General features: G+C 38.0%; 1 protein-coding gene across 1 annotated transcript in view; it reads right to left on the reverse strand.

Annotated features, from left to right (window-relative positions):
• The window catches only part of LOC117345406 (von Willebrand factor D and EGF domain-containing protein-like), a 52048-nt gene extending 35964 nt beyond the window's left edge, over positions 1–16084 (reverse strand). The window contains exons 1-4 of the mRNA XM_033908482.1: positions 15979–16084; positions 7975–8376; positions 5662–5718; positions 3102–3355 (exon numbers count right to left, since the gene is read on the reverse strand). Coding sequence (XP_033764373.1) covers positions 3102–3355; positions 5662–5718; positions 7975–8376; positions 15979–16018 — 753 coding nt within the window. The 5' untranslated portion in view covers positions 16019–16084. The remainder of the gene's footprint in view (positions 1–3101; positions 3356–5661; positions 5719–7974; positions 8377–15978) is intronic.
• Positions 16085–16881: the final 797 nt, after the last annotated feature.

A 16881-nucleotide genomic window follows, 5' to 3' on the forward strand; every position in this document is an offset into this window, starting at 1 on the left:
GGGCTCGTTATTTTACCGTTTTGTAATATAAGGGCTCGTTATTTTACCGTTTTGTCATATAAGGGCTCAGTATTTCACCGTTTTGTAATAAAATGGCTCGTTATCCTCCCGTTTTGTAATATTAGGGATTTCCGTCTTACCATCTTTCCCATGTGTCCCGCCATATGAATGCGGTCCAGTATCTTACCGCCTTTCCCATATGTCCGGCCATATGAATGATGTCCAGTATCTTACCGTCTTTCCCATGTGTCCCGCCATATGAATGATGTCCAGTATCTTACCGTCTTTCCCATGTGTCCCGCCATATGAATGATGTCCAGTATCTTACCGTCTTTCCCATGTGTCCCGCCATATGAATGCGGTCCAGTATCTTACCGTCTTTCCCATGTATCCGGCCATATAAATGCTGTCCAGTATCTTTCCGTCTTTCCCATGTGTCCAGCCATATGAATACTATCCTGTATCTTACGGTCTTTCCCATGTATCCGGGCATATGAATGCTGTCCAGTATCTTTCCGTATTTCCCATGTATCCGGCCATATAAATGCTGTCCAGTATCTTTCCGTCTTTCCCATGTGTCCAGCCATATGAATACTATCCTGTATCTTACGGTCTTTCCCATGTATCCGGGCATATAAATGCTGTCCAGTAGCTTACCGTCTTTCCCATGTGTCCGGCCATATGAATGCTGTCCACTATCTTACCGTCTTTCCCATGTGTCCCGCCATATGAATGCTGTCCACTATCTTACCGTTTTTCCCATGTATCCGGCCATATGAATACTGTCCAGTATCTTACCGTTTTCCCCATGTTTCCCGCTATATAAATGCTGTCCAGTAGCTTACATTCTTTCCCATGTATCCGGCCATATGAATGCTGTCCAGTATCTTACCGTTTTCCCCATGTTTCCCGCTATATAAATGCTGTCCAGTAGCTTACATTCTTTCCCATGTATCCGGCCATATGAATGCTGTCCAGTATCTTACCGTCTTTCCCATGTGTCCGGCCATATGAATGCTGTCCACTATCTTACCGTCTTTCCCATGTGTCCCGCCATATAAAAGCTGTCCAGTATCTTACCGTCTTTCCCATGTATCCGGCCATATGAATGCTGTCCACTATCTTACCGTCTTTCCCATGTGTCCCGCCATATGAATGCTGTCCACTATCTTACCGTCTTTCCCATGTGTCCGGCCATATGAATGATGTCCAGTATCTTACCGTCTTTCCCATGTGTCCCGCCATATGAATGCTGTCCACTATCTTACCGTCTTTCCCATGTGTCCCGCCATATAAATGCTGTCCAGTATCTTACCGTCTTTCCCATGTATCCGGCCATATGAATGCTATCTAGTATCTTACCGTCTTTCCCATGTTTCCCGCTATATAAATGCTGTCCAGTATCTTACCGTCATTCCCATGTATCCGGCCATATGAATGCTATTTAGTATCTTACCGTCTTTCCAATGTGTCCTGCCATATAAATGCTGTCCAGTAGCTTACCGTCTTTCCCATGTGTCCGGCCATATGAATGCTGTCCAGTATCTTACCGTCTTTCCCATGTGTCCCGCCATATAAAAGCTGTCCAGTATCTTACCGTCTTTCCCATGTGTCCGGCCATATGAATGCTGTCCACTATCTTACCGTCTTTCCCATGTGTCCGGCCATATGAATGATGTCCAGTATCTTACCGTCTTTCCCATGTTTCCCGCCATATGAATGCTGTCCACTATCTTACCGTCTTTCCCATGTGTCCCGCCATATAAATGCTGTCCAGTATCTTACCGTCTTTCCCATGTATCCGGCCATATGAATGCTATCTAGTATCTTACCGTCTTTCCCATGTTTCCCGCTATATAAATGCTGTCCAGTATCTTACCGTCATTCCCATGTATCCGGCCATATGAATGCTATCTAGCATCTTACCGTCTTTCCCATATGTCCTGCCATATAAATGCTGTCCAGTAGCTTACCGTCTTTCCCATGTGTCCCGCCATATGAATGCTGTCCAGTATCTTACCGTCTTTCCAATGTGTCACGCCATATGAATGCGGTCCAGTATCTTACCGTCTTTCCCATGTGTCACGCCATATGAATGATGTCCAGTATCTTACCGTCTTTCCCATGTGTCACGCCATATGAATGCGGTCCAGTATCTTACCGTCTTTCCCATGTGTCACGCCATATGAATGCTGTCCAGTATCTTACCGTCTTTCCCATGTGTCACGCCATATGAATGCGGTCCAGTATCTTACCGTCTTTCCCATGTGTCACGCCATATGAATGATGTCCAGTATCTTACCGTCTTTCCCATGTGTCACGCCATATGAATGCGGTCCAGTATCTTACCGTCTTTCCCATGTGTCACGCCATATGAATGCTGTCCAGTATCTTACCGTCTTTCCCATGTGTCACGCCATATGAATGCGGTCCAGTATCTTACCGTCTTTCCCATGTGTCACGCCATATGAATGATGTCCAGTATCTTACCGTCTTTCCCATGTGTCACGCCATATGAATGATGTCCAGTATCTTACCGTCTTTCCCATGTGTCACGCCATATGAATGCGGTCCAGTATCTTACCGTCTTTCCCATGTGTCACGCCATATGAATGCGGTCCAGTATCTTACCGTCTTTCCCATGTGTCACGCCATATGAATGCGGTCCAGTATCTTACCGTCTTTCCCATGTGTCACGCCATATGAATGCGGTCCAGTATCTTACCGTCTTTCCCATGTGTCACGCCATATGAATGCGGTCCAGTATCTTACCGTCTTTCCCATGTGTCACGCCATATGAATGATGTCCAGTATCTTACCGTCTTTCCCATGTGTCACGCCATATGAATGATGTCCAGTATCTTACCGTCTTTCCCATGTGTCACGCCATATGAATGCGGTCCAGTATCTTACCGTCTTTCCCATGTGTCACGCCATATAATTGCTGTCCAGTATCTTACCGTCTTTCCCATGTATCCGGCCATATGAATGCTGTCCAGTATCTTACCGTCTTTCCCATGTGTCCGGCCATATGAATGCTGTCCAGTATCTTACCGTCTTTCCCATGTATCCGGCCATATAAATGCTGTCCAGTATCTTACCGTCTTTCCCATGTGTCCGGCCATATGAATGCTGTCCAGTAAGGCATCTCTGCTGTCCCCGGTTAGTTTCGTCACCAATGGGACATTAGTGTTAGGATCAGTTATTGGTTGTCCGTCCACCGTCCACGTCACATCGAATCCGACATCAGGCTCTCCCTTAGGGTACGGAATGTGGCACGGGAACTGCACGTGATTGTTCTGGTCTATGTAAGGTTGACCCAGTGTAGGGAAATGGGTCATCTTAGGATAAAGATCTAGTCATAAAAATAAAAAAGACTTTAATACAAACACCAACAATAACGTTATCATCTTAACATAATTTAATCTTCCTTGAAACAAATGTTTTCCTTTAATTTGATTTGAATTTATGTGATCAGCCCATAACGTCACGTAACTGTTCGTAGTGTCCCTTTGGTGGGCTGAAACAGCGGCGTAAGGATTTCTAAGTGAAAGGATTTCACAGATTTCAACATGATTTGAATAGAGGAGGTTAAATTATAAGGGTTAGCCTGAGTGTATAAGCATGAACATCTTCAATACTAAAAGAAATGTAAAAAAACAAACGTGTAAAATAAAATAGAGACTATATCTAAATTATCCATGTGGTAACTATTCCAATAAAACAGAGAATATATCTAAAGTATCCATGTGGAAACTATTCCAATAAAACAGAGAATATATCTAAAGTATCTATGTGGTAACTATTCCAATAAAACAGAATATATCTAAAGTATCCATGTGGTAACTATTCCAATAAAACAGAGAATATATCTAAATTATCCATGTGGTAACTATTCCAATAAAACAGAATATATCTAAAGTATCCATGTGGAAACTATTCCAATAAAACAGAGAATATATCTAAAGTATCTATGTGGTAACTATTCCAATAAAACAGAGAAAATATCCATGTGGTAACTATTCCAATAAAACAGAGAATATATCTAAAGTATCCATGTGGAAACTATTCCAATAAAACAGAGAATATATCTAAAGTATCTATGTGGTAACTATTCCAATAAAACAGAGAATATATCTAAAGTATCCATGTGGTAACTATTCCAATAAAACAGAATATATCTAAAGTATCCATGTGGTAACTATTCCAATAAAACAGAGAATATATCTAAAGTATCCATGTGGTAACTATTCCAATAAAACAGAGAATATATCTAAATTATCCATGTGGTAACTATTCCAATAAAACAGAAAATATATCTAAATTATCCATGTGGTAACTATTCCAATAAAACAGAGAATATATCTAAAGTATCCATGTGGTAACTATTCCAATAAAACAGAGAATATATCTAAAGTATCCATGTGGTAACTATTCCAATAAAACAGAGAATATATCTAAATTATCCATGTGGAAACTATTCCAATAAAACAGAGAATATATCTAAAGTATCCAGGTGGTAACTATTCCAATAAAACAGAGAATATATCTAAAGTATCCATGTGGTAACTATTCCAATAAAACAGAGAATATATCTTAATTATCTATGTGGTAACTATTCCAATAAAACAGAGAATATATCTAAAGTATCCATGTGGTAACTATTCCAATAAAACAGAATGTATCTAAAGTATCCATGTGGTAACTATTCCAATAAAACAGAATTTATCTAAAGTATCCATGTGGTAACTATTCCAATAAAACAGAATATATCTAAAGTATCCATGTGGTAACTATTCAAATAAAACAGAGACTATAACAAAAGTATCCATGTGGTAACTATTCCAATAAAACAGAGAATATATCTAGAGTATCCATGTGGAAACTATTCCAATAAAACAGAATATATCTAAAGTATCCATGTGGAAACTATTCCAATAAAACAGAATATATCTAAAGTATCCACGTGGTAACTATTCCAATAAAACAGAGAATATATCTAAAGTATCCATGTGGAAACTATTCCAATAAAACAGAGAATATATCTAAAGTATCCATGTCGAAACTATTCCAATAAAATAGAGAATATATCTAAAGTATCCATATGGTAACTATTCCAATAAAACAGAGAAAGTATCCATGTGGTAACTATTCCAATAGAATAGAGAATATATCTAAAGTATCCATGTGGTAACTATTCCAATAAAACAGAATATATCTAAAGTATCTATGTGGTAACTATTCCAATAAAATAGAGAATATATCTAAATTATCTATGTGGTAACTATTCCAATAAAACAGAATATATCTAAAGTATCCATGTGGTAACTATTCCAATAAAACAGAATATATCTAAATTATCTATGTGGTAACTATTCCAATAAAATAGAGAATATATCTAAATTATCCATGTGGTAACTATTCCAATAAAACAGAATATATCTAAAGCATCCATGTGGTAACTATTCCAATAAAACAGAGAATATATCTTAAGTATCCATGTGGTAACTATTCCGATGAGACACATAAGAGGATAAGACTGGGATAAAACTGACGTCAGCCATTATATTAGGGCCCATGACGTGATGTTGGCCACACTCGTTGTACTATCCACTACTTGTCCCCGACAACATTAAGTACATCAATACTGTAGATACATACCCGTACAAGTGTTGGAACCGATGTTTGTCTGACCGATCGGACACACGTGCTGATTTCCTGTTACAAAACGTAAGATTTGAGTCCAAACTCATGTATTAAAACTGTAAAACCTGAGAAAATTACTTTACTTTTTAGAATAGTTTGCTGTTCAGATATTACATTTAAAAAAGCAATTTAAAATGTATTAAATCATACATAAACGAGTACAGAGGGGCGACATCTTAGTATAATAGACAATAGGTATAAAGTGTACAAGGATTTCTCCATAACCCTTCAGTAACTTAAACAAGCCTTGTCATTTTCAGATAATATAGTGTTCGGTATTCCTGATGATAACATATTAATTCAAAAAACCAAATGAAGATGAGGTCGATAACGAAAATCGTGGAAGACTTCGTAGATTCCATGAAAAATACTTCAGACATAGTGTTTTTAACATCGAACATATGACAGAGTCACGTGACTGGTGTAATTTCCGTACATGTATATTACCGCCTACATATGACAGGGTCACGTGACTGATGTTAGAGAGGGCACATAGGTTTATTCTCAAAGCAATTCAGGGATTTAATAACAGGACCCGTACCGATATGTGTTTGGGGTTGATTGGATGGACAACCATAGAAGGTTATATAGACATTAAAAAACTATTGTTTTTTGGAAGATTATGCCATTTAGAGAAGAGTACTTTGACATATTGTATATTTTTAAGAAGGCTTTACAAATCTATGTTAAGTGGAAACGAAAACAAAGGTGGAATTGTGGATGATATTATGAGAGTAATTAATAAATATAAATTGAATGATGTAATCAAATTATTTATTCAAACAAGTACATTTCCCTCAAAACCGCAATGGAAGAAACTCGTGAAAGCGTCAGTGTTGTCAAAAGAAGAAAAAGAGTGGAAAGAGAGAATGATGAGCGATAATGAATTCAGTAGATCTATTTAGGCTTATTCATAATAAATTAGAACCGCATGTGTTATGCAAACTTGCAATGAAATATCCTTGCTGCAGAAACTCCATACATTATGTTATGAAAATTGTCGTTTCCAACTTTACAAATGAATTGACAGAGCTATGTCACAAATGCGGCAATATGTATAGAGATGTTTTAACCCATATCATATTAGACTGTAGTTACATCGATAATCTGAGAGATCAATTATGGTGTTCCATCGCATGTATTAGTGACACGGGTTTATTGTTGAGTGTCTATCTACATTCCCTCTCGGATAAAGAACTTGTACATATCCTAATTGGTGGACCTATTAATTTCGAATTGAGTAAAGTAGATATTGATGAATTCAGAAGAATAACAGTAGTTGCTGTTGAAAAAATGTCAAAAACGTATTACCAGTAGCGTGACTGACGTCACTACATTTGAAGTTTTTTTGAATGAATATACATCATTAATTACGGTTTGCACGTATGATTTAAAGTGTAATCTATTAATCATAGTAATTTAATATATGAGTATGTGAAATATATATGTCTAGAAAATGATATTCGAATGCACCTTAAATGTAATGTCTGTTTATAGAGACATATTATCGTAGATTATGTACATAGTACCACTAATCGACTATAATGCACAAGTCTATTGTTAATTCCACTTGTAAAAAAATATGCACATTTAATTATTCCTACGTGCATGTCATTCAAATCTATTTGTATATACACTTATGTATGTATTCTGTTTATAAAATCTTCATTTTGGAGGAAATAAAGAGAATAATAATAATGACAGAGTCACGTGACTGGTGTAATTTCCGTACATATTACCGCCTACATATGACAGAGTCACGTGACTGGTGTAATCACCGTACATATTACCGCCTACATATGACAGGGTCACGTGACTGGTGTAATCACAGTACATATTACCGCCTACATATGACAGAGTCACGTGACTGGTGTAATTACCGTACATATTAACGCCTACATATGATAGGGTCACGTGCCTGGTATAATCACCGTACATATTACCGCCTACATATGACAGGGTCACGTGACTGGAGTAATCACCGTACATATTACCGCCTACATATGACAGGGTCACGTGACTGGTGTAATTACCGTACATATTACCGCCTACATATGACAGGGTCACGTGACTGGTGTAATTACCGTACATATCACCGCCTACATATGGCAGAGTCACATGACTGGTGTAATCACCGTACGTATTACCGACTACATATGACAGGGTCGCGTGACTGGTGTAATTACCGTACGTATTACCGACTACATAACAGGGACACGTGACTGGTATTACGATTGTACGTATTACTGCTTAAATTACAATTTGTACCTGCACAATAAGCCATAAAGCAGGCGGGCGTCCTGGCCAGGTGATACACGTTGTAAGAGCCACAGTTCTTTATCTGGATCGGTAAGGAATGGTGGCAGCATGTAGTTCCGCCGTAGGCAGCTGCACTGGCAGTCTGTCCAAAATTGATACAAGCTTTCCCGGTAATGATGCCGTCGGCTGGGGACGGTAGTGTTCCGTCGTACCATATAGGAGCGTTAGTACCACAATGATAGGACGGTACACAGGACGTGGGCATGTCGCCATTACTGAACCGGTACCAGTCCGTCAGTAGGGCGCGATCACACAGAAGTCTGTCCGTACCCTCGGGAATGAACGCCACACTCCTGTGGGGCTCGGAGATGTCCCGGTAGTTTGTACAGGGATCCGAAATGGCCGCAGCAACTAGAATTAAATATATAATCAACTTTAAACAAATTGATTTACAATGTAAAGGTAAACAGGACAACTGTCTTTAAACGCTAAACTCCACATAAGTCGTCTGTCAAAATGGTTTTTGTGGGCCAGTGTCATCTGAGTCAGTTCAAACCTTGACAAAGGAAAACAAACCAATGTCTTGGTTAATGGGTTTTGACTTGACAAAGTTAGTCATTAATTTCTTTATCATAAACTTTGGCATTAGGATGTAAATAAGATGGCAAACACCTTGGTAGAACATTTACTGGGTAATAGGAAGCAAGCTGTCATCTTGAGGGAGGGGGTGTAATGTTGGTACAAGTAACATCTCGGAGCAATTTTCGGCAATCCTCAATCAATTCTCGATTTCCGAGGATCACCAGAAATGCCTGTGGTGTTGCGATTGTCCGCTGAACGTCTTTTTGTATGTGATATTGTCTATCGAACTATTGTTTGTGATATTGTCTATCGAACTATTGTATGTGATATTGTCTATCGAACTATTGTATGTGATATTGTCTATCGAACTATTGTATGTGATATTGTCTATCGAAATAGAAAGGTTACCATCTGATGTCCAGCTATTACAACAAAATTTATACAAATTATGGAAGATAGCATGTCCTTCCATCCAGACGCTGTAGCGTCCTTTCCGACAACAAACACACACAACATCACAAATACAAGCTGCACGGAAAGGGATTACACCATTAACACAAAGCCCAATATTAAGGTGTCACTATTCAGTCTAATCCGTAGAGGGAATCATATATGGGAATACCAACTCACGCCACCGTAGGCTTTCTCAGACAATAAGAACAATAGTATAAACTAATAGTCTTTTCACGTATGTCAACACACTAAAGATCTTCATCTAAAAGGTTGGTGGCCAAACTATTTAGACAGTCCAAGCTGTGACACACCTAGATGTACACATTGATAGCTCCCTGAACACGGAGAAACAGGTAAACGTTATCGTAAGTTCCTGTTATTACCACATCAGAAACAGTGGGTTATCCGGTCCGGCCGGTTCAACACCATAAATGTGTAACGGTTCAAATTCACCTATAACCCAGGTTCTTAATTATACTTAATAGTACCGTACTTTGAATGTATAAACCACACAACAACTAGATACAGGTCCTATATTTATTCAATACTATCAATGGCAATATAAAACAACTAGTAATCATGACTATTTACAGCACCACAGAATAAAACCATCTTCCACACTATCATACACGAAGCAGCTATTATCCCAAAACATAGACTGAAAGTGTAGAAAGGAAAGAATAGAAGGGAAGTAAACAACCAACTTGTATAGAGATACCAGCCAATGGCTTCTATATCTTCTACAACTTCCCACACATACGTGTTACATTCACACATATAAACTAGCAACCTTTTCCATTCACAATGGTGCACATAGATTAGCATACACTGTTTTCAATATAAAATACACAATCATAGTTACCCGCACAAATTCTCAAACTATATACATACTCTCATACTACATATTTTCTACATTCTGAACACATATATTCACACTCACAATTAATAAATCAACTATAATCCAACAAATACTATCATACATACACAAATATATACTTCTACTAAGGGACACAACTCTCAAACAAAGGTACATAACTCACAAAATCCATTCCCGTTACATTCCTCCCTCCTTTGAAAAATAGACAAATGTTATTTTCTAATAATAACATTTTGTCTCAAAACACAATGGAAAAATAACAAATATGTCAAATATTAAAAACAATTACATATATATCACAGCAAATTATACATATCACAGAAAATGTCCCAAATATCCCAGGAGATGTCCACAGATCCTCACGCGAATCGCGCGGTCGACGATCCAAGGCCTCCTTCAATACGTGGTACTCGCTTCACGGTAACTCCCGTCTCTGGTCCGTCACACTGGTACAGGTATCTTCGCAATTCAACTACAGACCATGCAGTGTCCAGCTCACATAGAACTCGTGTTCACCAAGAACACAGCCAGTACTCACAAAGAATACACAAGGCACAGACACGGCAAAAACTTTTGCAATTATCACACAGAGATCAGCAAACAGTACCTGGTAACCAGAATTCAGCGGGGAAAAAAAACCTTTACAACTCGACCACTTAAAAATACTACCATGAAACACCGGAGGCCATGTTGTATACACAGGTATTTATTCACCTTCCGTATATAACAAAACATATTTAAAACCACTACACCAATCACACAGCCTTATATGGACATTCACTAGCTCTATGTCCTTTCCGACGACAACAGTAGCAAAGACGATGACCTTTGAACCTTGTCCTGACCGTTTGTTCCAACTTTTCAAGAATGGCCTCGATCTTTCCTAAAGTCAGAGTGGTATGACTAAATGTATGTGACTCAAACCCAAACATTTGCATGAACGACTCATACTGATTACCCACAACCACAGCCTCAGATAATGACTTGGGATTGTTCAGACAAACATGTTTCCTGAGCTCAAAATCGGGTATACCAGCTTATGAACTGTGAGATGACATACACTTCCTTCTCACTCTTCACAGACTTTGGAAATGCCTTCCTAGCAAGTATCTGTAGACTGGCCCCATATTCTGCTAAACTTTCAGACTCTAGATACTGCCTGTTCTTGAAACATGAACGAAATGTCCATTCAAGACCTTCAGGTTCAAACCGTTTCCTAAGCAAATCAACAATGATGTCAAAATCCTCCAGCTGATGAGAGTCTAGACCATGGAGTACCTGTCTAGCTTTACCCTCAAGTGACAATGCTAACTGTCTAGCCATCTCCCTAGTACTCCAACTATTCCAGACACTGACCTGACCAAAATGCACAAGGTAGTCATCAATATCTAACGACCCATCAAAAGGCAAAGGCTCCTTATGCTTCCTATGTACAAACTGATTCAATGTCTGGATACCTATATCGACAGTAGTCCTATGAATCTCAGTATCACTACAACTAGGGTTGACCTTGACTCTACAGCTAACTGGCTGACAAACTATAGGTGGAGTCGACAGACAACAACTGGTCGAGTTCACAACACTACATGACTGAACTGATGAAGCAGTACTGTATACCACAGACAATGTAGGACTGATACTAAATGACTTCAACAATGCCTCCATAGTAATAATCACACACAAATATACATTCAAAGTATGGATGACTAAAAAGTTGCTCACGGCACCAATTCTGTAACGGTTCGAATTCACCTATAACCCAGGTTCTTAATTATACTTAATAGTACCGTACTTTGAATGTATAAACCACACAACAACTAGATACAGGTCCTATATTTATTCAATACTATCAATGGCAATATAAAACAACTAGTATCATGACTACTTACAGCACCACAGAATAAAACCATCTTCCACACTATCATACACGAAGCAGCTATTATCCCAAAACATAGACTGAAAGTGTAGAAAGGAAAGAATAGAAGGGAAGTAAACAACCAACTTGTATAGAGATACCAGCCAATGGCTTCTATATCTTCATACAACTTCCCACACATACGTGTTACATTCACACATATAAACTAGCAAACCTTTTCCATTCACAATGGTGCACATAGATTAGCATACACTGTTTTCAATATAAAATACACAATCATAGTTACCCGCACACATTCTCAAACTATATACATACTCTCATACTACATATATTCTACATTCTGAACACATATATTCACACTCACAATTAATGAATCAACTATAATCCAACAAAATACTATCATACATACACAAATATATACTTCTACTAAGGGACACAACTCTCAAACAAAGGTACATAACTCACAAAATCCATTCCCGTTACAAATGCATGCAAGACATTGGTATATACATTCGCTTGATACTTCTACTATTTAGTAATGTTTTGCTCTTTGGTGTATCTGGTGCACTAACAAGCCGCCTGCAGACGGTCCAGAACACTGCGGCACGCCTGGTTTCTGGTACTCGACAGAGGGACACATCACACCAGTGCTGTACTCATTACTTTGGCTACCTGTGCGTGACAGGTTACAGTACAACATTACTAGACAAAACATGGGCCAGCTCGGGAGTATTTACAGTGACTTGTCACTCTCTGCCAGCCGTCACGTTCACTACGATCAGGGGCGGAGTACTTGGTATGAGTTCCAAACTTTCGTACTGTGACTTATGGTAATTCAGTGCTGTGGAAGCCTTTGTGGAACAGCTTACCATTTGTTACCAGGAATCTCAAAACCCTGGCCAAGTTCAACAGGGAGGTTAAAACTCGCCTGTTTACGCCCGCTTTTTAGAGTCTCTTACAGAGGTCATGTACACGGTATCATCGAACTGCTCGAGTCGACATGTCGGTTATATATGTTCTGTACATTGTGTAACACTTGGAATAGTTGGCATTATTATATGATGTAATGTGAAGTACATCAGAGTAATTTTGCAAATTAGATAGTGCGCTATATGAATGCTGTATATTATCATATCTGACAAGGAGTGGGAATGTAGAAGTCTTATCAGACCATCCCTAGAATATGCCTGCTCAATTAGGGACCCTCACACTATAAACAGACAAACAAGATAGACATTTTACAGCGTAGTCAGATAAGTCACCGACAAATTTGTGAGGATGGAATCTAAATTATGGGTATCTAGGTTATGGACATTTGAGGAATGGACAATCGAGTTATGGACATATGAGTTATGGACAATCGAGTTATGGACATCTGAGTTATGGACATATTAATTATGGACATATGAGTTTTGGGCATCTGAAGTATGGACACAGTAGTTATGGACAATTGGGTTATTGACATCTGAAGTATGGACATCTGAATTATGGACATTTGATGCATGGACGTCCGAGCTATGGACATCTCAGTTATGGACATCTGGGCTATGGACATCTGAGTTATGGACATCTGAGTTATGGACATCTGAGCTATGGACATTTGAGTTACGGACATTTGAGTTATGGACATCTGAGTTATGGACATCTGACTTATGGACATCTGAGCTATGGACATCTTAGCTATGGACATCTGAGCTATGGACATTTGAGGCATGGACATCTGGGCTATGGACATCTGAACTATGGACATCTGCCTTAAGCTCTATCGTGTTTTCCTTGGGAATTGATTGAGTAATATGTACGTAGCCTAGTAAGGTCGGTATACCTGTATAGGTCATAGTCAGTGGTCTTATCTCGGACCACGTCATACTGTCATGTACGTGGGAGGTTGACGCCCCTGATTTTTAGAAAATCCTGAAGTTAATTATAGCTAGTATTATGACAATGAATGCAAATGTAGAATTTCAATATTCATGGATAAAGATATCCCACATGGGTGTTCCACATGAGAAAATGTATCTTGTATATGAAAAGGTGTGAGAAAAATGTATATCAACGAAATGATAACCGATCGCATATTGAGTTTGAAATCATTCGTCTTCATAACAGCTCCTCATATTATTGTAAATGTCCATTTACGCGTTTGAAGATAACTGTGGAAAACTGCTTTCATTTCACCATGAAAACACAATTCTTGTCTACAGAACGGTATGAAGTTTATAGTTGACTCCCATCTCTATACCAGTTCAGATTACGCACTACAGCTGTATTTCAGAATTCCTTATTTTCGGCGTAGTGATAGACATGTAAAATGTTTGTATATATAGCAATCTATTCCGTTTCTACAGACACATTATATGCTTTCATGGTGACTATAACCTTACAAAATCGTTTAATGGACCCATACGTACAAGTCCTTTGCTTCCTCTTAGGTGAACAGAGCAAAACCTCCTCAACAATTTATCAATGATCAAGGTGTTCTCAAAATGGACCCAACAAATTCTAGAGCAGTTTTAATATTCTTTTCAGATTATCATCTGTCCGTTTAAGACTTGACTTTATGTACACATTTTCTTTTTGAAAATTTGTATTTGTATTATATGTACGGCCGCTGTCGGCCATCGTAATATGTAAACTGAATGTTTATCAATCGTTGACTGCAGTTTAATGTAGATCACCGTTCCTTTCAACATATCTTATAAAGATATCTTTTCGACAGTTGCATGAAAATCACATGTTCAATTCGTGTCAGAGCCCAACGCCATTGTCGGACCATGTCAGTGTTCCCACATTGTTAATGTGTCTCTAAAATGGTGGTTTGAAACAGAAAATGTTCTCCCAAAAACCGATATGTACACGGAGAAAATGGTCAAATAATGTTTAATCCATGCTAGAAACTATGTAGAGACCGTTAGCCTTAGTTAATAACTTAATCTAAATGATTTGAAGTTCTCATAAACCGCTATATATATCACAACCTAACGGTATCAAAGCGTTTCACATATTAGCGCCCTGAGGAGCGCACAACCGGATCTGCCAATACCCTTACCAATACCCTTACCAACCCTTACCAACCCTTACCAATACCCTTACCAATACCCTTACCAATACCCTCACCAATACCCTCACCAATGCCCTCACCAATACCCTCACCAATACCCTTACCAATACCCTTACCAATGCCCTCACCAATACCCTCACCAATGCCCTCACCAATGCCCTCACCAATACCCTCACCAATACCCTTACCAATACCCTCACCAATACCCTTACCAATACCCTTACCAATGCCCTCACCAATGCCCTCACCAATACCCTCACCAATACCCTCACCAATACCCTCACCAATACCCTCACCAATACCCTTACCAATACCCTCACCAATACCCTTACCAATACCCTCACCAATACCCTCACCAATGCCCTCACCAATACCCTCACCAATACTCTACACAATATAATGCTGTGGGTTCGACTAAAATCTTAAAACTTGGGATTTAAACTTAAAACTCGTTTTCGGAAAGTTTAGGTTAAGTCATAATTTCAAAATTTATTGACTTATACATACGTGTGATAGCACTAAATAAAACAAAGGCAGTGACCCTTACATCTGTTAGATATTATGCCTAGATCACACAGGAGCGTCTTAGCTAAACTACGATGTGGAAGTTTGCCACTATGTATAGAGACTGGTCGCTATTTTAAACCTGCAATACAATTATGTGATAGACTGTGTACATATTGTAAATCTAAATCTGTTGAATCTGAAATTCATTTTTTATGCGAGTGTGATTATTATAATGAATTCCGGGAACCTCTTTTTATAAAGGCTAATGACATCTCATCAGATTTTTTAGATATGTGTTCGAAAGATAAATTTATATTTTTAATGAATGAGGCATCTCTGCAGTGTTTTATGGCTAGAACAGTGTTTTTATGTATGAGAAAACGTCGTTCTTTTAATCATGATTGATTTGTGTTAATGTTGTATATTAATTTCTGTGTCTCGTAAGCCAAATACTGGCTGGGAATTTTATAAATCATGCATTGTTTTAGTTGAAACTATTATGTATGTATTTTAAAAGGTGTGACACGCTAATAAAATATTTATTATTATTATTATTATTTAAAAAAAATACTTCAACTAACAAAAAATAAAACAAAAATAGTGGTCCTAATATCGGTAAGATTTTAAAAATCACTTTAACTAACAAAAACTGATTACCTGTGACAAAGCAGAGAGACAAGGCCAGCAAGTTGTCCATCTTGACGATGAGTGGCCTGACATACAAATGGGGACCGGACTTTAGGAGTGACCTTTAGTAGTGACCTATAAGAGTGACCTTAGTAGATATAGATAAGGCGAAATCTGACTTTGTAGTTATAAGTAGGCATTACATATACAAACTAAATTCAGGACTAGTTTGAACTGTGACCGGATCCTTGGTGCTATTTCTGTCTGAGGTCTTTATTATCAGACATAGTAATAGTCCTTCTGTACAGCTCAACCAACCTTCTGTTGTTAGTCAATAAAATCCAACTTCCTAATGGAAGCTACGTACTAGCTATTATGTAACAAATATGTACTAGTTAGTATGTACATTTACTAAATAAATTCTATAGCTATTATGTACTAAATAGATTATATAGCTATGATGTACTAAAAATGGACTAAAAATGTACTATAGCTATTATGTCCTAAATGTGTCAAGCAATTATGTACTGAATATGTACTATAACTATTATGCACTAAATATGTACTACAGCTATTATGTACCATATAAGAACTTTAGCTATTATGCAACATATAAGTACTATAGCTATTATGCACTAAATAGATTCTATAGCTATGATGTACTAAAAATGTACTATAGGTATTATCTACCAAATATGTATTATAGCTATTATGTACCAAATATGTATTATAGCTATTGTGTACTAAATATGTACTAGCTATTATGTACCAAATATGTACTATAGCTATTATGTACCAAATATGTACTATAGCTACGTACTATAGTTATAACGTACTAAATAGGTCCTAGCTATTCTGTACCAAATAGGTATTATCTATTACGGACTTTACATTTAACAGGTACATTGCTATTTTGTACTAAAATGTACTAGC

This window comes from Pecten maximus, chromosome 2 (assembly GCF_902652985.1).
Source record: "Pecten maximus chromosome 2, xPecMax1.1, whole genome shotgun sequence".
NCBI lineage: Eukaryota > Metazoa > Mollusca > Bivalvia > Pectinida > Pectinidae > Pecten > Pecten maximus.